The sequence below is a fragment of the Gallus gallus genome, chromosome 23 (assembly GCF_016699485.2).
Source record: "Gallus gallus isolate bGalGal1 chromosome 23, bGalGal1.mat.broiler.GRCg7b, whole genome shotgun sequence".
NCBI lineage: Eukaryota > Metazoa > Chordata > Aves > Galliformes > Phasianidae > Gallus > Gallus gallus.
Genome location: NC_052554.1, coordinates 2,035,581 through 2,058,285, shown reverse-complemented (window position 1 = coordinate 2,058,285; position 22,705 = coordinate 2,035,581). Strand labels below are relative to the sequence as shown.

At 49.8% G+C, this 22,705-nt stretch overlaps 1 protein-coding gene across 4 annotated transcripts in view; it reads right to left on the bottom strand.

Moving 5' to 3' along the window:
* The window catches only part of LUZP1 (leucine zipper protein 1), a 36,390-nt gene that overhangs the window by 2,973 nt on the left and 10,712 nt on the right, over positions 1-22,705 (bottom strand). For 2 of the 4 annotated variants that reach the window (XM_040651969.2, XM_015297584.4), the window contains exons 2-3: positions 3,915-7,143; positions 559-726 (exon numbers count right to left, since the gene is read on the bottom strand). In XM_040651969.2, the coding sequence (XP_040507903.1) occupies positions 559-726; positions 3,915-7,043 (3,297 nt within the window). In that variant the 5' untranslated portion in view covers positions 7,044-7,143. Of the gene's footprint in view, positions 1-558; positions 727-3,914; positions 22,108-22,705 lie in introns of those variants that run through there. The other 2 variants (XM_046903655.1, XM_025143120.3) reach the window with 2 other exon arrangements.

Genomic DNA, 22,705 nt, shown 5'->3' with positions numbered 1-22,705 from the left:
TCACCTTTTTTCATGTGGGCACACTCAGCACCTGTTGCTACGCTGGCGATGTGGGAAGTGCAGTGAAAAACCCCTGCCAGCACTGATGAGACGGAGCCGATCTGCCATGGGCTGTCTGCAGGGCACAGCACTGAGTGCAGGCAGTGCAGGAGCACCAGCTGGCAAATAACAGAATGTTACGCTGACCTGAGCTCACCCAAGCTTTTATTTGCTGTCATATCAGACTGTGCAGTGAAAGGGAGTCCCTGGTTATCCGACACAACGACCCCTCGTTGCCCATTGCAAACCACACTGCTGGGGACAACCAGGGGCCGAGGCTTTTATTCCCAGGAGGATGTCCTTAGCCATAAAGCTAGCTGAATGAATCTAGAATAGAAAAATAAGGGACTACTTTTTACCCCATTATAGGAAATTAGTGATTAATTTACTCCATCTCTGGGAAGCACTGCTCTCCAGAGAGGTTCACCCTGATGTGGACAAGCGAGCTGTATTACAGGAGGTCGGGTCAGAGTTGGCTTCGTGCCTTTGAGCCCTCATTTCTCCCCGGATCTCACATACCTGATCTTCTGCCTGGAGCCCTGGTGGGCTGTTGGGGTTGGAAGTGGGGTCCTGCAGCTGCTCCGGGGGGGGGACCGCCCTTCTCCCCGCCGTGTCCGCCTGCGAGAGGTACTCAGAGGAGCCGTACTGTTTTCTTCTGGAACTGGAGACAAAATCTTTGCTTTCATCCTGCGGGAATAAAAACAGGAGAATTGGAACTCCATGTCTATGATGGCCCTGGGCTCCCCAACCCCGACTTGCAGTATGAGGTCGTGTTTCAGCTCCCTTTGGCAGGTGGGCACCAAAGCTGCCAGCTCAGCTTGAGGATGTCTTCACCTAAACACTGCCCCAGAGCCTTGTAAAATCCATCCCATAATTTACAGCCTTAAGTTCTGGGTGCTGAGTGCTCTGCTCAGCCATGAGCACACGCAGGGCTGTGTTCAACCCCTGTGCCCACAGTACTGCAGGCCCAGCAGACCAAGGAAGGGATGTGGGCTGCAGGAACTCCTCCTTTGGTGACTGAAGCAATCTCTTAACAGCATTAACTGTGAGTCTGAGCTCACGGGTGAGGGGTGGTCGGTAACCTGAATCTATTTTCTTGGCAATGAGGATGTGATGTGGGAGAGCCTTGCGCTCTTTTCCTGGCAGAGGCGTATATAAATACCCATATTACATTTTACACTCGCTAACTTTTTCTTGACTGCCTGCCAAGACCCCCACGGGACCCCCTATGGGACCCCCCATGGGACCCAGGTGCCCACAGTTTCTGCCCTGGGGCCATTTGGTGCAGCTGTGCCTTTCGCTTTGAGCTCCAGAGAGCAGAGTCTCCATCAGCTCCCTGGGAACAGCAGATGTCAGTGCCTGTTATCGCCACCACTGGGCTGGAAAACCTCGTCTGATAGCTCTGTCACACACAAGTTCCAGCATGTTGTAAGGCACATCACGTCACCATCAGAATGCTACAGAGCTCCTTGTGACGCTGAACTCACCTTTTGCTCAGGGAAATACAGCTGCACTGATGTGGACAAAAGGCCGTGGGGGCACTGAACTGTGAGGGATGGAGGACAAAACTCAGCCCTGCTCCCGTGTGCCTGGAACAGCAAGGAAGGGAGGCATCCTTTACTGTAATGATGTTGGTCATCTTGATGAACCTGGACAGCTTCCCAGCAGGTGTGCACCTCCTGTCTGATGGAGCAGCTGCCTTTGGAGGGGATTGGGTCAGCACAGAGGTGCTCCATCCCCTGGAGCAGCCAATCACATCAGTCCCATGGGACTCCTCAGCTGAACACGCTGTCCCCAAAGGCTTTCACAGGTAAAAGAGCTCATGGGGAGGAGCAGGCAGACAGATGCCTCTCCCAGCTGCCAGCAATGGGCTGGGGTGAAGCTCAGCACAAGGGGCACTCACATCACTGACAGATCAGCTCACCCTGCTGAGACCTGGGCTGTGCTATGTGCAGGTGGGGACAGCAGTGCCCTGCAGCCTGGGGTTGGCATGCAATATGCTGATTTCCAGCACCCCACAACCCAGGGTTGGCTCAAAGCATGCTGATTTCCTCAAGTTACCAACCTCCAAGGCCAGAACAAAGCAGTACCGGGGCACGCCTGACTGCTGCAGTCAGGATCTTCGATGGATTCATTGGGGATAAAGCTGTGCGCTCCTCGAGCAGAGCACAGAGCACAGCCCTGGGTACTTTCAGGGAGACTCCCTGAGACCCCCACCCTCATAAGAAGGCACATGTGAAGAAGAGCCTCTTGCTGGATTGTTAACCTCAGTTCTGTGGTACGTCACTCCAACGCAGCCACAAGAGAAAACCAAAACCATTCACCCAGCACTGCTGCTTGTCTGATCCATGCCTGCTATTAATGTCTGCACTAATGCAGTCACTGCAGATTTTCAGTGAAGATGAGGCTGGCGAAAAACTGACTTCATTATCTGAAATATGGAGACCAAGAGAATAACAGCAGGAGGTGATGCATCTCCCCGGCCCCCTCTGGAGCCCTGCCTGCAAGCACCAGAGGGAGCTCCACACCCCAGCACTGATCCTACAGCACTTATCCCACGCAGACCCCCAGCGAACTGCTGCTTCTGTCCTGCAGGGTTGCTCAGAGCTGCTGCTATCTTACACAGCTCCCTCGTTTGCTTATTTACGTTAGCAATAAAAAAATGAAGGATGAAATGTAGTGAGGTCGAGCAGCAGGATCGCTTCAAGGGAGGACCTCTTAAGCTTCAAGGCAAGTTCGTGGTTTGCCAGAAAGCCAAACTCCTGGCTAGTGGGAAGCCTAGGGCTGGCTCTCTGTGTTCCCAAGTACATGAGCTGTCATCATGCAAAAGGAGACCTGCCTGGACTTATGGAAGAGAAGTCCTACGTGCCTGTGTAGAGAACTATGGCCAGGGAGAAGATAATCACTTGGAACCTCATTCCTACAGGTGGGATAGAAATGGGGCTGCATACACGTGTCTCCATCACCTGCCTCGAGCACAGGGGGTGATGCCATTCCCCAGTGCTCCCTTCAGTACAGCAGATTTGGGTTGTTCACTGAAGCTGATGAATGCCAACCACCATGTCTTTGTTCTCTGATGTATTCTTAGTGGCCAAATGTATCTGGAAGGCCAACCTGCACACTGCAACGCCAGGCAACAGACTATCTGCAAAGCAAATGGTACAAATACTTCTGTGCCTGTCATTGCCAAAGAAGTAGAATGATTTCACACACTGCCACCACCTCATCTTCCTGAGTACTGCAGTCACCTGGTTGTGAATTTGTCCCCTCTGTCACCAGCCCTATCAGATGGCTCCTCTTTGTAACCAGGGATGGCAGCAGCTGCTTAGATCAGCTTTAAGGAAGGAGCAGAGGTGGGAGGTGCAGTGGGATTTAATGGACTGGAAGGGCAGTGTGAGCATGTTTAAAATATGCTAGAGTCTGCAACTCTGGCAACAAGACAGAACATCGGTGAGGGTCAGCCCTGCTCTGAGTGAGCCCTTTCATTAGCAACACCCAAAGGAACAGGAAAAGAAGAAATGCACTCCCATGGCCCTCACTTTTCAGATGGTGTAATGAAGGAGCAACCCTATGCAACCAGCCAGCCCTGATCTGCTCAGATGTCCAGACAGCGCTTCCAGACCAGAGCCCAGCAGTTCTGGCTCTGGTTTTGCATGTGTAGCCCTTCCCAAATGGAGCTACCTGAGGGACACCCCTACTCATGTCTCATCTCCTCATCTGGAGTGCCACTCCAAGCTGACTGCGCCATGCAAAGCCACGCTGAAAGGCACAGCGGATCCTACACCAGCTGGACCTACCTGCTCTGATCTTGGCAAGAGCAAATAGCTAATTATGTAATTATCAGATGGGAAGGAGCGCATAATGGGGACACTTACAGGTAATGTGGTGCGGTGCCAGGGGGAAGCCGTGGTGGGATCACTGGTGTAGCTCCTGCGTGTCAGCAGTTCGGATGCACTTAAGTTACTTTTGGTCCTTCGGGAGCCCATCTCAGGGGCGCTCCAGGAGTTGGTGGTGGCACCGCTCCGCGCTGAGCTTTGCTCCAAGGAGTTTGTTCGTGTGCTGCTCCCTTCCATCTCAGAGAGGTCCACTGAAGACCTGCATGCGTTCGTAGGGCTGGAAGCTGCGTTTTTCTCCACTTTTATTTGAGAGTCCTCCAGGGAAGGTAAGCCTTGCCTTGTTCTCCAGGAACTTCTCAGCGTGACATGTTTGGTTTCAGATGAAATGGAATCTGGAGAGCCGTGGCTCCTCGAGCTGGCTGTGTCCAACGGGAGCTCACCGCTCCTCTCGGGGGGCTCAGAAGTCTTTATCACAATGCTACTCCTGGACACCACCGTTTCTGTTCTACTTCTCAGCACCGCATCTCCACTTCTGTCGGTCTCAGATAATTTCAGGGCGCTTCTATTAACTGAGACCTCAAAAGGCTGGGGGAGGCTGTTCGTTATCGGGGAGGGTTCATTTGGAGCAACCCTGATGTTGCTGGTGGTAATATGCCTTTCCTTTCCTGCTGTGTCTGTACTGGGCCTTGGAACTGTTGGCTCAGAAGGGAAGATTGTGATGCTGCTCGTCATTTTATTTGTGACCGCTTTAATAACAGACTTCTGCTTTTCTGACTCTGTCTCGGTGACAGCCCCTCCCATGATGGCCTTCATGTCCTTCTCCACGATGGCAGGTTTAATGATGGCTTTGGATCTCAGAGCTTCTCTTGGGCTGAACGACCTTCTGGATTTCAGTCCCCCAGTGTCGGCATCTGATGGTTTTATACACTTAGAGGAGTCCTCATCGTGCGCAGTACTTTTGTCATTTTCAAAGAGAGATGCTCTAAAAACTCCCCTGGAATTGGAGAACTGCTTGGAATTGGCTTTCTTTCTTGTCTCAAAATCTGACTGAGTGTTTGCTTTTTTACTTCTCCCTGCTTCTTCGTCTGAATTAAGTTTTTCATGACTACTCTGAACGGTTTTGGAGCCTGCTTTTAAGCTAGCATTTACATGGCCTGCTGCTGCAGACTGCTCTGCGTCCTCTTTTAGAATCTGCAGGATGTCCTCCTGACTCCTTGAGCGATGAGAGCGCTTCGTTAGCGGCGACGCTTTCACGCTTTCAAGGGACACATCAATGAGTTCCTTCTCCTGGGAGATGACTGCTCTTTTAGTCCTTCCCTCCAAGGGCTGTCGGTGCGACGCAGTCGAGGCATTCCCTGCTTCTGCCTTGGAGCCAACAGGGTCCGACTCTGCCGGCGAGATGTGGCACCTGTATGCGGTGGCCACGCCGTTGGCAGAGGCGCAGTGCCCCCTGGATTGCTGTGTGTCCCCCACGGCATCGCTCACCTCTCCCTGATTTGTCTTCAGCTTCTCAGCTAACGAAGCCACCGATTCCCCTCTGCTCGACTTTTCATCCCGTGTGTCTGCGCCGCTCTGGCAGCTGCCGCGGGTTGCCTGAGATGGTTTTTCAGCCTTGGATCTCAGGTCACTAACGGGTTTGGAAGGTGTTTTCCAAGATTTCTGCTCATGAGCAGCAGGGGGGTAGCGACTGAGGACAGAGGGCTGCTCTTTGGGTCTCTTCCCCTCGTTCTGTGTGAAGGAAGCCTCCTTCTGACCAGATGAAAAAGTGGAAACCAAACATTTCTCTTCCAGTTTTTTCGTATCTGTTGCAGCAGCATCTGCAAGGGCAGCTGCACCTGATGTCTTTCCTGCCTTCCTGCTCATTAAGCTCGGGCTGGGTGTCTGCTTACCACCATGGCTGGAGCTGTCATTGCTGAAGGAGAAATCTCTGTTTCTCACTCTCTCCCGGCGCTGCTGGGGCGAAACCTCCCTTGGTTTGTGCTTGGCAGCTGTGAAATCTGCTGCAACAACTCTGTATTTAGCTCTGTCATGTTTTCCCCTGCCAGAGAAGCTTGTGTCTTCATTTTCGACCTCTCCATTTTCCAGATCTTTTTGTTTCTTTATTTGCATTTTTATTTCTTCTAACTCACCAGTGAGAAGTTTGTTTTTATTCTGTTCGCTCAAGTAACTGTCTTGCAGGTCGTTGTTTTTGGCTCTCATTTTTTTAAGTTCCTCTTCTAAGGATTCAAAACGTTTGATCTGAGTTTTGAGTCTCTCGATTTCTTGGGTGAGATCTTTCACTTTGTTGTCTTCCTGATTTTTATTCTTTTGGTTCTCCGACTTATTCCTGGTTTCATTTTCTACATGCTTTAGGTAATCTACGCTTCCTTTCCGCCTGGTTTCTTTAGAAGGCAACGCAGAAGTCAAATCATCTTCAATTCTTAAATCATTCCTGTCCAGGAGATTGTTTGATGACCTTTCCAGCAAGTTGGATGCATTCCTAGTCTGATCGGCCCTGTTTAGCTTATTGTTTTGCTCCAGTTTCAGTGTGAGCTCCTGGATTATTTTTTCATTCTGCTTTTCTCTTTCATTAAAATGTTTTCTCTCACTGATAAAGCTCAGTGCTAAAGACTTCAGTTTTTCTAACTCACCTGTTAAGCTCTGCTCGGTTTTATCCATCCTCTCTTCAGACGCTTCGAGTTCTTTCACTTTCACTCGAAGTATTTCTAACTCCGTCGATATCTTTTTGGTCAAATTCCTTTCTTCGTTGAGGCTGAGACACAGCTGCGTGCAGTCGTTCTTGCTCCTGCCAAAGGCCTCCTCCAGTTTCTCCAGCTCTGCCATTCTCTTCTGCAGATGCTCAATTTCTGACTTCAGCTCTCGGGTGAGGCTCTCCTCCTCCTCGAGCTTTTCTTTCATTAACCTGCAAAGCTCTTCAGCCTTCTTAATTTCCTCATCCTTGCCTTCAATCTTTAGCACTCTTTTCCGCAGGGCCTCGATGTCAGCCAGCATGCTGGAATTGCTGCCTTCTGCCTGGATCACTTTGTCCTGGAGCTCAAGCAGCTCATCCTCTGCTTTCTGGAGATTTTTCGTTGCTTCTTCCAGTTCATCAAGGCGGCGGCTAAGACTCTGCAACTTGAACCTCAGGTGCCGATTGGAGGTCTCCTTATAACCTGTAAACTCTGCCATGTTTATTTTCTGTTCCTCTGAATTGGGAGCTTGGATGATTCCAAGTGCTTAATGCGTGTTCCCGGTGTGTTATACTTCCTTTGAAGAGAGGTGGCTCAATCTGAAAGAAACAAAATGCTTAAAGTGATTACAAGAGCTCAGAATACATCTATAGTCACTGTATAAATTAATTGCAAATATTTATATATTTTTCCTATTTAAACGTTTCTGAGTGCCAGTTAGGGACAGCTACTGCCAGCCAGCACTGCCCAGCACTTCCAGTACTCCTCCTGCAGCCCACGTCACTCAGCATCCAACCTTACCTGAGCTGCAGTCACATCCCGAGGACGCTCTGTCAGTGGAGTTTCAAGTTTCTCCCTCCTCTTTCAGAAGCTGTCAGTGCCCTCAGCTGCCACCCACTCAGGCACCCAGGAGACAGCAGCTGCAAGCACTCACACTTTCTACTCCCTGTTGCCAGGGATAAGGAGCAGCAATTTCAACACATGGGCAAGCTGTGATGCAGTAAATGCAACTCTCTTCCCAGCTCAGAGACGTATTAGTGAGAGCTGGGGACAATGTGAGTGGGCCAGGACAGCTGCTGGGAGAACAAGGAAGTCCCCTCTGACTGTGGGCATTAGCACTGAGCCATCCTGGGCTTAAGACAGATCCCAGCCATGCATTCATGTACAAGGGCTAACGTAAGCACACAGAATCATTGAACCAGAGAATGGTTGGGTGACCTCATGCCCCCCCCCCCAGCCCCAACCCTTGCCGTGGGCTGGTTGCCCCCCACCAGGTCAGGCTGCCCAGGGCCCCTTCTATGGACTTGGGCACCTCCATGTCTCTCTTGCACTGAACACAATACTCCAGATAGGGCCTCACGAGGCCAGAGCAGCGGGTGCAATCCCCCCCTTGCCACTGCCACCCCTCTGCTGATGCAGCCCAGGGTACTGTTGACCGTCTGGGCTGAAGGGGAGGTGACTGCAGCTCTCAGACCTGTGCCCTGGCTCAGCGGTCTGCCTCGAAGCAGGACGTGGCTCCAGCATTTCTGCTGGAACTCCCCGCAGAGGAAACACTCCGGAGTTTCCTATTTCACAGTGCCAAGAGGTGAAGAGCCGGATGTGGGGAGGAGACAGCGCCGGGAAAGGAGACTGCAGTGCCCCAGTACAAAGCCTTTGATCAAAACTGATGCATTTCCTTATGAGCAGAGGGGTCTGTGACACAAGCAGGGACCCATGGCATACAGTGGGCACCCACCATGCACCCCAAGCACCTCCTGTGCATAGAACACACCCCATACTCCTTCTGCTGAGGGACAGCTCAGACCACGAAGGCCACGTGGCCCACGGTTCTGTTGAGAGGCCGACTGCTTTGGCTGCAAACAGGAAAGGCTGCCCAGCTCCAGGCAGGATCCCAGCAAGAAACGTCACCGGAATGTCGCAGGAAAGGACAAAGCAATTTTGCAGTGCCTTAAAAAACAACAGTGTTCCCAGCGTGCTTTGGAGCAAGGAGTTAATGGTTAACGCCATGCCAGACGCTGGTCAGGAAGCAGCTCAGGCCCAGCAGCTGCCTTCCAGCCCAGCTGTCAGGACGTGGGCTTGGGTGAGGGACTCTCAGCGGTGCCTACGTGTTGACCTGGAGCTGATGGGAGTCTCCAAGAGGAAGGACAGGAGTTCTGGGCACAGATTGCTAGGAAGGGACACACTACTGTTGGTGAACCACTGTTAAACAGATTCACTGTTCCACCAAACCACTCTCCCAGAGCTGGTTCCTGCAAAGCTTGGACCTCAGCTAGTTATCTGCCTTTATACCTGGTAATGCTGGGTGGAGAGCTTGGTGGGGATTATTTGTCAGGAATCAGACCCTCTGGCTACACTGTCACAGCCCATATGGGTCTAAAGGAGCATGAGAGGGATGCTGAGACAGGATCCCAAGAGTCACTGACCTCTGTGGATGTCAGAAGCTGTTCAGAGTCCCAGAAGAGAACAAGATTTTGGAGAAAACACTCTGGTCTCTGAATGCAGTTGAAAACTGAACCCAGCAATTAATGGGGAGGCAATGACACAGCCTGCAGCAGAATAATCACCAACGACATCCATTCCAGATGAAAGCGACCTTCTGAGGTGATGCCTACTGCATACACCTTCTCAAATATCAGGAACTAAGGGTCTTCCCACAAAGACCATAGCTGCAGAGAGAGTGTCTTTGCAGCTACTCTTCCCTGCGAGATTTACTGCAGCAACTGTGGGTCACTGGAGGTCTCAGCTTCCATAGGATCTGAAGCCTCCCAGCCATCCCAATCTCCTTCTGCAGTCTGTAGGAGACAATAACTGGGTATGAGCTCACTGCCAGTGAACTGATAGGCTGAGCAAACAAGCTGCTCTGACAGCAGTTATCCTTTGATTTGTATTTAGAATTCCTCTTTCCAAATTTTAAACTGTGGCAGCCCCTCTGCCCTCTGTTTAACTGGCTGTTACACAGGAACATCTACACTCAACAGACTAGTAATGAGAGGCCTCCAGGTGCACTCAACGTCACATACAACTCCAGTTTCCCCACAACACAACCTCAGCAGAAGCATTTTGTAATGTACTCCACCTGGTTCCCTTAGGTCTCTTGAAGGGAGACCCAGTCAGTAGTTGCTAACATTAAAGAGACATTGGGATTCTCAGCGCCTGGGAGGCTCCTCAAAATGATCTCAGTTAATCATGACAACGCCTGTCCACCCCTTGGGTGCTGAAACACTTCTTCTCAAACCTTTTCTGGGGCATTCTATGTCTTGTACCTTATTTGATGTCTCTCAGATGTCATAACCCCTCATCAAATAGAGAACAGTTGGAAGATCTCAAAACAAGGGGACAGGGCAACTTCTAAGATTTGCTCTTCTCTAATTCTGCATTTCTGTTTCATCTGTATCCTCTCTTCCCCTCTTCTAGTCCACTCCTCTTCTGCTCTTTCATCTGATGGTATCCGCTGCTCTCCTCTTCTCCTTTTCTGCTTTTCTGCTTTTCTCCCTTACCTGTATCCTCTCTTCTCCACTTCTCCTACTTTTCTGTCTTCTCTATATGCTCTCCCATTCTCCTCTTCTGCTCTTCTGTCTTCCAAGTATACTCTCTTGTCTTCTCGTCATCTCTTCTGCTCTTCTGTCTTACCTATATCCTCTCTCCCTTTATTTTGCTATTCTCCTCTAGTGCACCTTTCTTAACTATATCCTCTCTAATCTTCTATTCTTCTCTTCTGCACTCCTTTCTTACCTGAATCCTCACTTCTCTTCAGCTCTTCTATTTTTCTGCCTTTCTGGGTCCCTGCATCGATTTTCCTCTTCTGCTGTTCTTTCTTACATGCAAGGATGTATCAGAGGTATATGTGTACTGTAGTAAGCTTCCCTGGGGTCAGCAGGACCCTTCAAATCTCTAGCTACACTGGTGATGGATTCTATGTGGCACAACAGATCCCACAAACCCTGAGCTCTGAAGAAGCTTCATGAGAACATCCCCATCCTCACCAAGCTCCTCAAGCAGAGAGGAGGTTCATGTTCCAGACAAACTGCGGCCACACGTACCCTACCAGCCCAGAACTGCTCAGCCCATGATCTCCTTTTCCATCCAACCCAACTCTTCCTGTAGTTATGACTCAATTGGCAATTTCAGAAGTCCCCTCAAAAGAAAACCAACCAAACAACAACTGCAAAAAAAACCCAAACCCAACAACCAAATGCACACATTGTGAGAACTGTTCCAAAGTCCTCTCGTTATCTTTTGGCAGCGTATCACAGCCTTTTGATGTAGGAATACAGTGAACTGCTGTTCCTCACAGGCGAGTAAGCACTAAGAAAACGAACCTATTTGGTCCTTCTAAGAGAAAAGATGAGATTTCTTGGCTTTAGCTCACAGTACTACAAAGTTTATAGATGAGAGTTGGTCACGGCTGTTCACAAGGCTGAATAGTGATAGGACAAGGGGGAATGGTCTTAAACTGAGATGGGGAGGTTTAGGTAGGTTATTAGGAGGAATTTTTTCACTCACAGGGTGGTGACAAACCGGAACAGGCTGCCCAAGGAGGCTGTGGATGCCCCATCCCTGCAGGCATTCAAGGCCAGGCTGGATGTGGCTCTGGGCAGCCTGGTCTGGTGGTTGGCAACCCTGCACATAGCAGGGGGTTGAAACCAGATGAGCAGTGTGGTCCTTCTCAACCCAGGCCATTCTATAATTCTATGATTCTGTGTCCTGCAGACAACAGCATATTCAGAGGACACTCATTCATTTCACTCTAAGAGCACATTCTAGAAGGCTTCAGATAATGTGCCCTCCATCTCTTGCCATGCAAAGGGAATTAAGCAGCTCCAGCTCAGATGGCAAAAGTGATGGGAGATAAACTCCAAGTAAAGATTCCTTTCTGGATGTGAGGAATCCTGATTCATGCTGGCTGTCAGTGCAGAGCTGCATGTTTCTAAACCTGGGATGGCTCTCTTGGGTGAGATTCATTCAGCATATTTTACAGTCAAAAATCTGGAAGCTTCAGGAGAAAGCCTATCCCAGTTCCCTACACCTATACACCTTTATGAGAGACCTTACAGTGCTTTGTACTGCATATTATTAATGAGTCCCAAGCAGCAAACCTTGCCATCCTTGGATCAATTTCTCAGCCTCACAGCCTCTATCAATAAGGCATTTTTACATGATTTCTACCCTACTTTACATTTCTCTTTTAATAGGCTTTAGTGTGGAGGAATCTCCAAGAACAAAGGGTTGCTACAACCCTCCTATTACTGGGAGTCCATAGATCTCCACCTGCAAAACCCATCATCAAACTGCACAGTGGCAGTGTTCAAAGCATGCAGTAGAGCAAGACCTGCTTCCCCAAAGCTATCTGAAAAGCAACAAGTCAAAAGATGTATTGAATCATAACACCCAAAAGGGAGGATAGGACACTGATACATGCAAATAAGCAACCAAAAAGCAAACAAGATTTACAAGACAGTCTAGCTGAAATCAACTGCAATTGAACTTAACTGGCAAAATCACACCTTGAAAATCTTATTTGCTGCTTAAACATTCTCATAAATCTGGTCTCTAGCTGATTTGGTATGATGATATTCCAAAAGTGTGCAGTATGAAAAGGACATAGAGCCGTCCATAGGACATGGTCCTTATCTATAGGGCCAGGCTGTGGTGGCCAGTGCCAGGACACGAGGCAATGGGCACAGACTGGAACACCAGAAGTTCTGTGTGAACATGAGGAAGCACATCCTCGGCGTGCATGAGATTTAGCAATGAAATAAGTTGCCCAGTGGAGTCTCCTCCTTGGAGATATTCAAAAGCTCTGGATGTTCCTGCTGGAGAGGTGAGGTTGGACCAGACGGACCCAGAAGGCCCTTCCAATCTGCACCAGTTTTTGGTTCTGTGATCACACATTAAAAACAGTTGAGATTTAACTCACCTTGTTCCACTGCAGGTTTGTGCACGAGCATTTGTTTTGCAGAAAGCATCTCCTTCTCTGAAAGAATTTTTACACTTTGTTTAAAAACTCGGCCTTCTCCTGTTTACACTGCCTAGCTTCAATGTCCCGAATGACACGGCCAAGTATATCTTTGAGCAATCTGGAACCTGAGCCGTATTTAAACTTGTGATAAGGAATTACTAGTGGTTTCCCTCAGGGGGTGATGGTGTTTAATGTCTTTATTAATAACCTTGATGATGAGACAGAGTGTACTCTCAGCAGGCCCACGGTTGATAGCAGCCTGGGAGGTGGAGGATAAGCTGGAGGGCTGCTGTTCAGAGGACCAATTTTATTTTCACCACCAGATAGGCCAAACACTGACATTGGGTCCCTGAAGGGCTGTGACATCTTCATCACTGAGAGGTATGTCGAGCTCCACACCAAGCCCTGGGACAACCCAGGCCCTCTACAACTGATGTGATTTATTACAAATGACTCAAGAGGCTCAATGTGCTCACCTTAATAAGGAGAAGAAAAAGACTAAAAGCAACATCTACAAAGAAATTTGTATCCGCCAGAACTCTTCTACCAGGTCTTTAACTGCTCACAAAGCCTGGACTCACACTGGTGCCTGCAAACTAAACCTAAACAAAGGACAAGTACAAACAAATGCACACTTCTCAGCTTATTCCAAGTTTCTAAGGCTGATGGGAATTAATGGAGATAAAATGTGATCTGTAGTGGCTGTCTGAAGTTGGTCCTGCTTTGAACAAAGGCGAGAGACCTCCAGCAGCACTGCCAGCCTGAAAAGGATACAGCAAAAACCGGAGATGGTGGCAAACATAGTAAGGACAGTTCAGTTAAACAGAGCAGTGTGAATCACTGATAAAGTGAGGTCAAACTCTGCGGGGGGCTGTGTGCTGTTAACACACAAATGGCCACAGCAGAGCTGCTATCCACAGAAGCAGCCCATGCACCGCTGCAGCTCCAGAGACTGACCAGTAGGAAACACTCAGCAGATGTACAGAACTTGTGTTATTTTGAATGCAACACTGAGCTATGTGTTTAAATCCCATGCCTGATGCACTTCATGAACTGGGAGATAACCCTGTTTCATTTCAGGAACTGCAACAGAACAACTACTACCAGATTCATAAACATGATTTCTGCTGGAAGCCCTTAGGAGCATCACACTGCTCCTCTCCAGCCACAAAGAAGGGTCTTGCATTACATGTCCCACCCCTTGCTCTGATAGGGCTGTTGGTAATGAGCCCCACAAGCTTTAGAGCATCTTCAACGTGCTCCTGTGTGAACAGCTGTTGGCACCCACTGCCACCATCTTCTCCACTGAACCAAGACAGACATATTGCATGTTGGAGGACTCCATCATCTTGTATGAGTACATCTGGCACTTAACCTCTTACAGCACCCGTCACTGTGAGGCAGTGGCACATCCTATACCTCACATTTCAGGCTTAGCCAATCCTAAAGATGAGTGAGAGCTATTCATGCCTTGGCCTGCAGCCATTTTTTCACTCATTTCTCCTGCTCTTGAAGCTGGAGCAGTTTTCAGCAGTCACTACAGAGCAGCACCCATCACAGGCAACAGCAAGTCAACAGCTTCAAGCACAGCAATAACTGGAGACAAGAATCACAATTCACCCCACTGCAGCTCGAGTCCTTGGGGGTACTCCATGCTGGCAGACCTGAGCTCTGCATTCCTCAGCTCACACATGGTCCAGTTTCTGGGGAGAAACAGCACAGGGTTGTTGTCCACATTCTTCTGTTGGAGCACACACCTGGTACTCCTCCCTCCTCCCCAGATGCTCGGGGTGAGCTCAGATCCTCCCTGCTCTATTTTCTGCTCAGCTATTACTCAGAACACCCGTGGGAAGTGGATTTTTGCACTGAGCACAATGCTGGGAGTGTTTGTGCACACCTGGGGAACGGGAGCCTCAGGCAACACGGGGCACCAGACTGGGCAGTCTGCAGTCACTGCAGGCGTAAGGCCTTCACTACAGACACATCAGCAAAGCCAGGCCAGTATGGGGATTCCTCTCTGCAGCCTCAAATGGCCAAACAGGTTCGGGGGGGAAATGGATCAGACTCCACTCTGGCACATTTCCACCCAAAGCACAGTTTAGGTGTGTTTGCAGGAGTCCGCCCTGTGTGCATAAGCATCTGCAGTTTTAACTGAAGGGTTTCTGGTGCTGCATATGTATGCAAGGGAGCGTGAACGTGATGTGCTCCTCACCTAACACCTCGCATAACTTTTAACCTAACATACTTTCCTTAATTCAAACGTGTCACATTCAGACGTGGTAACACCGCTGATTGGTGTCTGTATCATCACTCACTGTGATGAGGGCAGTGGTGGGATTTCTCTTCCCTGCCCCAGGGTGGGACAGGCTGGGAGGAGTCCAGTGTGTCATTTCTCATTTGTGAAGCCAAACATCACTGCCACTTATACAGAAAAAGGACATGGGTGTCACCAGCTGCAGCAGATAAGGATACTGTGGCCAGAGCCAGCTAAAGACGGAAGGAAAGTCTGTCTTAATTTGACTTTGCCTTTTATGAGCTCCTTCCAGCGCCCCATTCCTGACCCCACAGAACAATACGCAGACATGGGAACAGGAGAAAAAACACCCCAGAAGAAAAAGCAGTATAAAATGAAAGATAGACTAAACAAGAACTAGTCAGAGCCCACCAAGACTGCGATGTGTCACTACTCCTGCACGCCAGCCGCAGGCATCCAACGCCGCGCTGGAAAGCAGCAGATGATGTGTTTGCTCACACAGAGTGTGTATAGGGGCACCCCGGCCCCACTGAACACAAAGGCAAAAAGTCAAGTGACTTGTAGGGATGTGTGCATTCTGGGGCACCGACTGGATGCCCATTGGAAGGATTTGCATCTGCTGGAAGAGGGAATTCTCAAAGTCACAACAAGAGAAACAGTCTGGAAAGGGTTTAGTATTGACTAATGCAATGCCAGACATGTGAAATGATGAGACAGCAGCCAAAAATAACCACAGTGTTCAAGGAGACTACAACAAAAATCCCGAACAGCATCTACAGCAAGTGCTGGGGACTGCAGCACTGCGGCTGCAGAGGATCTGCTGCGTCACTGTCACACGGCTCCTGCACTGACACTCCCATCTCCTGCTGCACCCCTCGCAGTGCAAAATGACTTCCCCAGCCCCAGGAGCAGAGCTGGCAGCCTGCAAGGAGCAGAGCATTGCAGCTCCCTCAGCTGCTCAATGTCTGTAGGTGCTCAGAGCAGTGCTGGGGCTGGAGCACAGTCCCTGCTGCTTCCCCATGGCCAGCAGGGAACTGCCCTTCTCTGCACAGCTGCAGCTCTGCTTTGGCTCCCCTTCCAAATCCCCAGAACATCCACGAGTCAAAGCTCACTGCAAGCAGATCTGAGCCTTCAGCCGTTGGGTAGAGCAGCTTCCATCAGGTTGTTCCTACATGAGCACCAAACCGAGCTGTGCGGTGTCCATGCAATGGGAGCCCTGTGCCAAGGAACCTGGAGCTCCTGCACAGAAACAGAACTGTACTTGCAAAGCCTCTCAGCATGCTGCTCACTGCCAGGTATCAAAAGATGCCTTGCACATGGAACAGGTAAGTTCTCTCTTTCTAGAAGCTCCACACTGCCCTCATATTTCAAGTTAGCAACATTTCTTTTCTTTATGGGCAGGCACAGAGGTTGGCAGGCAGGTGGGATCGTGTCACACCACAGGCCAAGCGGCCTTCCTCACAGGTCGGAAACAAATGTCCCATACTGCACTAGAGGAAGATGCTTTTCCTCTCGGACTCAATGCCCCATGCTGTTACTTGTCCTCAAAAACAAATCTTACCGTCACATTTCATTTCACAAACACCACGTGGGCATCCCTCCAGCACTTCACAGACCTGGCAGCACTCTGCATGTGGGGAAAGCAGCCCCAGCTCAGTGTTGCCTTTGGGATACTTATCCAACACACAGGGTCTGTCCTGCCCACCCCAGAAATGTGGGGGTAGGGATGCTGCCCTACACAGAGAGCTATAAGATCTGCAGAGGAATAGAGGCAGGTGCCGTTTGCTGCAGTTTGTAAAACACAAAGTGATGGGATATCAGAATAACCAGACAGAGGTTCAGAGCGAGCGGCAAAGCCACAGGAATCACTGCTTGCAGGATGCTATCAGAGCCAGAAGTTCATACAAGTCCTGAAAATGATAAGGAAAATGAAGGGAAGAAACTTTTGAAGACTGTTAAATGTAAAACCATGAAGTCCTACAACTCAGGAAGTCCCTCAAAGCCAGAAATCTTACTGCACATGAGCACTGTTCTCATGCCCCCTCCAACACCTCCTTCGGCTGCTGGTGCATTCACATGCTGGCAGGATGCTGGGGATGGGGCTCCTTCATCCAACCCACAGGTCCCTCTCTGCTGCTCCTTTTCCCCCACCCCTATCAGTTCAGTTCACTTCTCCAAGCTCCATTCCCCAGCTAGCTAGCACTTGGTGAAACCTAAGACCTACCTTCCACCTCCCTCCTAGAGCCCATTTCTAGCCACTGCTGGAGACATGACATGGGGTAAGCAAACCCTTGCTCTGATCCAGTAGATCTCTTGCTATCTCCTCAGGGTCTTTTTTGTCCCATTCTAAACACCTACCCAGGTCAGATAAGGTCAGCCTTGCCCCACAGTGCCATACCACATACAGACTACAGTGCCCCAAAGCATCAACCCAAGCAGTTTATCACCCAGCAGCATTTACAGAGCTGGGAAAGGCATCCCTGCCACCATACAGCAAACAAGATCAACATCAAGTACACTGCATCGCTGTGCTCATCAGACACAAGCAACTTTAACCTCCACATTCTTAGCATTATAGCTGAGAGCCACATATGAAATGAAGGATCTCCACCGGCATGCAAATTATAGGGTGTTGTATGTTTCTTCACACATCATCTGATCCATGGTGTATTTTGCCCTCCTGAAGGAGTGCAGGGAGGACATCCAAACCAGCACCTCTGCAGAACCCGCTCCCTTCAGCCCTGGGAGCTTGCCTGGCCAAGAGGCTCGAGATGATTCCACACACACTCTGTTGAAAATGGGGATTACTGTGGTTTCCTCACTGGAATCAGTGAAGTCTGTCAGTAGTGAAAGGGAAGTTTTGTAGCTCTTTTACACCCATCACATGAAAAACTTGGGGAGGTGCCATCACTGCTGCCTGCGCTGCACTACAGCGTCTGCTGCACCATCTGCTTCATGCAGAAACCAAAGCACAGGCGGGCAGCCAGCGGGTGTGGGTGCTGCCCCTGGCACACAAATGCCATCCAGCAAGCTGCCAACTCCCAGCACAGAACAAACACTGGGGGAGAGCAGAGTTCTGGAAAAAGGAAGCATGCAGGGCCATGCTGCCATGGAGCACGAAGCTCCACGTCACTCCCAGGATGCGTCTGAAGCCAGGACAGCATTGTGCCTGCAGGGTCACAGTGGTATACCTGCAACTCCATTCTCTGTCAGGATAAATACATGACCTGCAAATTTTCAAATGGAACATACAGAGTTGCAGTTCAACTCATAAATTTGACCATGTCTCTTTGCCAGACCTCTATCAGGCCTCTCTTACCACAGGAAGATACCCCTCACATCACCATCACACCCTATTCACGCCATCGCCTTTTGGCAGTACATCCATTTGTGAACACCTGATTTCAAGGATGAAGCATAGGAAGAGTGAAATTTCATCAGACATCTCTGAGAACACCCTGAGAGCTGCAGCCACTGCCAATGAACCAGGCACTCATGCATCAGTTTCACAGCTACAAGGTCACATACCCCATAACTCTTTTTACTCTCTATTTTATGTTTTAACATAAAAAATAAAGACATTTTGTTACTTATATACATTGACCATATAACATATTTTATGCACAGCCCCAGACAATTCCTCCTCACTCCATGCAGCCCAGGCAAACCACAAGGTTGGACAGCAGAGCTGCCTTTCCCCTTGTCCTATCACTACGAGACCAGGAAAAAAGTCGCTCTCCTCCTATCTGTAAGCTCTCTTTGAGAACTGAAAGCCCTCAAGAAGGTCTCCCAGAGCCTTCTCTTCTCCAGGCTGAGCACCCCCAGCTCCCTCAGCCCTTCTCCATTGCAGAGGTGCTCCTTTCTTTTGGATAATTTTCAATGCTGTTCTGCATACACCACTGAAATAAAGGAGCACGTGAAAAATCTGCTGTCCTTGAACAGAATGACAACGAATGCTCCAGAAGGAAAATGGCACTTTCCAGTTTTTTCCAGCTAGTCCACCCAAAGAGATACCCTTTGATAGTCTGTGTTCAAGGGTTAGTGGGCAGTACTGGTGGTAGGTGGATGGTTGGACTAGATGATCTCAGAGGTCTTTTCCAACCTTACCGATTCTATGATTTTCTTCCCTACGGTTCTTTCTTCCACTGCTCCTTTGTGCCATACTTTATCAGCTGTCTTTCCTGAAGCCCATTCTCAGGAGTTCCTTTGCTGTTGCCACAGTTTGCACCCCTGTGCTTTGCTCTGCTTCAACCATTTCAATGAGTACTGCAGACCCAACACTGCAGCTCCTTCAGCAGTGAACGCTGGCTGTTAGGAAAACAGCAAAGTAACAGAGACAAGGACTGACTGTGAAGAACTATGCAAGGACCCTCCAAGTCTCATGAAGGAATCTCCAGTTTGCAGTTCTGGTCCCACCTGAGCCTCTGCTGACAGCTAGAAAAGATATGTAACAGAGATGATTAGAAGTATGGCTTCTACAGAGGGAATTCACTGACAGAGGAAGTTACTTAGCCTGGAAAATGCAATAATTCAGGGGGATCACGACAGAGCTATAAAACTATGAATGGTCTGGAGAAGAGGGATAAGGATCGAATATTCACTGCCTCTGTAAACATAACAAACAAGAAGAGATGCTGCTCCTTGTGATGCAGATAACTGTTGGACTCTGCCACGGGGCATTGGGTGCTCCAAGTTTATATTGGTTTGAGGCAGACTGATAAAGCAGTATAAGAGACATCTCTTGAGGGTTAGTAAATCTACAGAAGTTACACCCAGCTCTGTAATTGCCTGTGCCACAAAGGGCTGGAAGAGCACACAGGACCTATGCACTGCAGGTTTGCCCTGTATCCACCCCCTTCCCCAAGGCCCTGTTCTTGGCCACTGCAGAAACACTGAGCCAGATACAACTGTGGTCTGATCCAGGAGCAGTGTAACGGCTTCAGGTAGGGAAGCTGAACCCAGCTTAAAATGGCAAAAGGAGAACATCTGTCCCACCAGATCTGCATTGAGCACTGGGGAAAATAAAGCTTAAGGCTCAGATGGGAGCCATGGGTAGTGGCCCCTTGTTGGCAAGTCTCTGCTCTCTTCAGCGCACTGGGCAAAGCAGCAGCTGTGCTTTGCTTCCTGACCTCTCCCAAAGGGAAAAGCCTTCTAACCTACATTGCACAACAGCACAGTGTGAAGAACAGGCTTATCTCACCCACACACCGGTCACAGTGCACTTCTGGAGAGCTGTAAAGTGAGGGAAAGCACAGCCAGGTCTGCTGGTAGGTCCTCTGGTCCTGAAGCTGTTACAGAAGGTAACCCAGCTGACATGCACTTTTCTTTCCAGAAGACTAGCTGTTTGAAATCCCGAGAGGACTGTGTGCAGCCAAACAACTTGCAAACACAGTCTGAAGGTGGACATGGGTGGCTCCACGTGTGTTTCCTTGTCATTCAGCATCTGCTGTGTCAGAAGGGCTCTGACTCAACACTTGCCTGAAGCACGAAGGCCCTACAAGGAGGCAGCAACACAACTTCACGGAGGGAACAGTCATGTCCCAACTCAAGGCAGAGCTGTCAACAGGTTATTTAACAGTCTGGTTTGCATTTATTTATTTATATATTAGGTACTTTTATGCCAACCTCAATGAACAAGACTCTGCTTATCTGCAAGAGCAACACAGAATCCTGCTAACTCGCCTCAACATTCCTAGAGGAGAACGATCCGGGCCAAGGGAGCTTCTCATCTCTAAAACGATGTGGTGTTTGGCCTTCCGAAGTAGGAAGAACACACGTTTGTGAAGGCAGAGAAAGGAATGGGCCATACAAATTCACAGCTGTGCTGGTTACTTAAACTGGTAAGAGTTACACCAGAGAGCTGAAGAAGCAGTAGGTGTAGGGCGCCTGGGCTTCATTAAGGCCTTTGACACTGTCCCCCACGTGGATTTTCATAAGCAAAGCGAAGGAAACACGCAAGGATGAAAGGGTGATGAGCAAACAAGAAGGGCCAGTGCCCTCTGAAACTGCACCCTGGTTCAGGTGAGAGTCAGAAGTCTTATCAGTAGTGGCACAGAGATTGTTAAGAGCTGCTATTGGAATCAGCAGTCAGAGAGGACCAAAATACAGCTCTGGACATGGTGAGCAATGGTTATTGGGTATGAACGGAAGACACAGTGTGAGTACAGAGGGATCCTTCTATTCATACATCTTCCTACCACAACTCCTTTGTGGTGATCAGTTCAGCAGTCTCATTAATGGGGCATGATATAGAGTGGGAAGGAGACCGAGAACGTAGAGATGCCACAGAGCTGAGAGGGACGGCAAGCCCAGAGCACAGCATCACCCTGACACACAGGAGTAGCTCCAAGCCCAGGTTGAGCATCTCCCTGGGCCAAGTCCTGCCCTGCAGGTAAGGGAACAACAGAAAAATGGAATGGGAACTGGTGGACTCACAGCAGAAAACTAACACAGAGGTAAGATGCTATCACCTGCCTACAAAGTCATCTTCTGTGCAAAAAGCCAAGTAACAGTCCAGATCCATTAAGACAAGAGCTGTACACATGTCAGGGGAGGTCGATTTTTTTTTCCCTCTGGGACAGGATGGTAACCCTCAGGTCTGTGCTATAGGGCTGAATTACACAGCTGCAGCAGTGCTGTCTTACCCAGCCATCAGCTCAGTGCTGCACTGCAGGCAGAACTGCGGGGCTCTGCGCACAGCTCCGTGCAGGAACAACTGCAGCAGTGAGCAGCAATGAGCACCCAGCACAGCAGCACTGAATTGGGGGGGTCCATAGGGAGGGGGAGGGGCCGTCCCTTGGCACCCCTCCCAGCTCTGCTATGCTGGGAAATCTGACCTGGAGGTCCCAGCCTGCTGTCCCGTTGTCAGGTGTGAGGTTGGACTCTGGCTGAGCTCTGTGCTGGATCAGTCCATCTCCTTGGGACAGCACTCGCATGCCCAATGTTCACCCTTTTAAAGCTGTGCTGTCAGCATAAGAGTCCAGACACCCTTCACTGATTTAAATCAGTATAAAATGGTGCAGGAATAAGAAAAAAGAAAAGCAGCCAGCACAGACAGAGAATTGTTCATCCCATGCCAAGCCGCTGCCTCAGGCTGTGGATTAACGGCCCTCAGAGCGGCCTCGGCTCTCCTGCACGCCAAAGAGAGCGCTTCAAGATCCTGCCCCAAGGCCAAGGGCTGCGGGATGAGAACCCCACCGGGAGAACATGACAGCTCTGGCCTGGGCCAACTCCTGAGCTGCTGCTAGGAGCTGTATGGGAAGGCCTGGGCCAGCCATGTCCCACCCGCAGCCACACAAGGCCCAGCACAGCTCGCAGTGCCGCCCGCCATCATGGCGGCGGCTGTGCCCCCATCTCACAGGGCCTGGGCCGAACAGTGCTGCCTCTCTTATGGCAAATAATTCCCTGCATTCTGATGGCTGAACACAGCCCTGTGAGCAGCGAAAGACACGCAGCCGTGCTTTCCACTTTGATAAAGGAATTAGAGGAACAGGTTTCAAGGCTGCCAAACAATTATCAGCTTATAGCCGTGACTCCGTTTTCAGTTGTCACCTATGAATTTTCTAATGGAACATGCAGAGCTGCAACCAAAAACTTCACCACGTCTCTCTACCAGACTTCTATCAACCTCTTACCAGAGAAAAATACCCCTCACTTTGCAGTCACACTTTACTCACACTGTCACCTTTTGGTAGCCTGTCCATTTATCAACAACTGCTTTCACGGATGAATCACAAAATGGCCTGGGTTGAAAAGGACCACAATGCTCATCCAGTTCCAACCCCCTGCTATGTGCAGGGTCGCCAACCACCAGCCCAGGCTGCCCAGAGCCACATCCAGCCTGGCCTTGAATGCCTGCAGGGATGGGGCATCCACAGCCTCCTTGATGTCAGTCCACGACATCATCAGAGCTGAATGTTGGTGGTACAGCAGTAGAAGTTGAACCTTC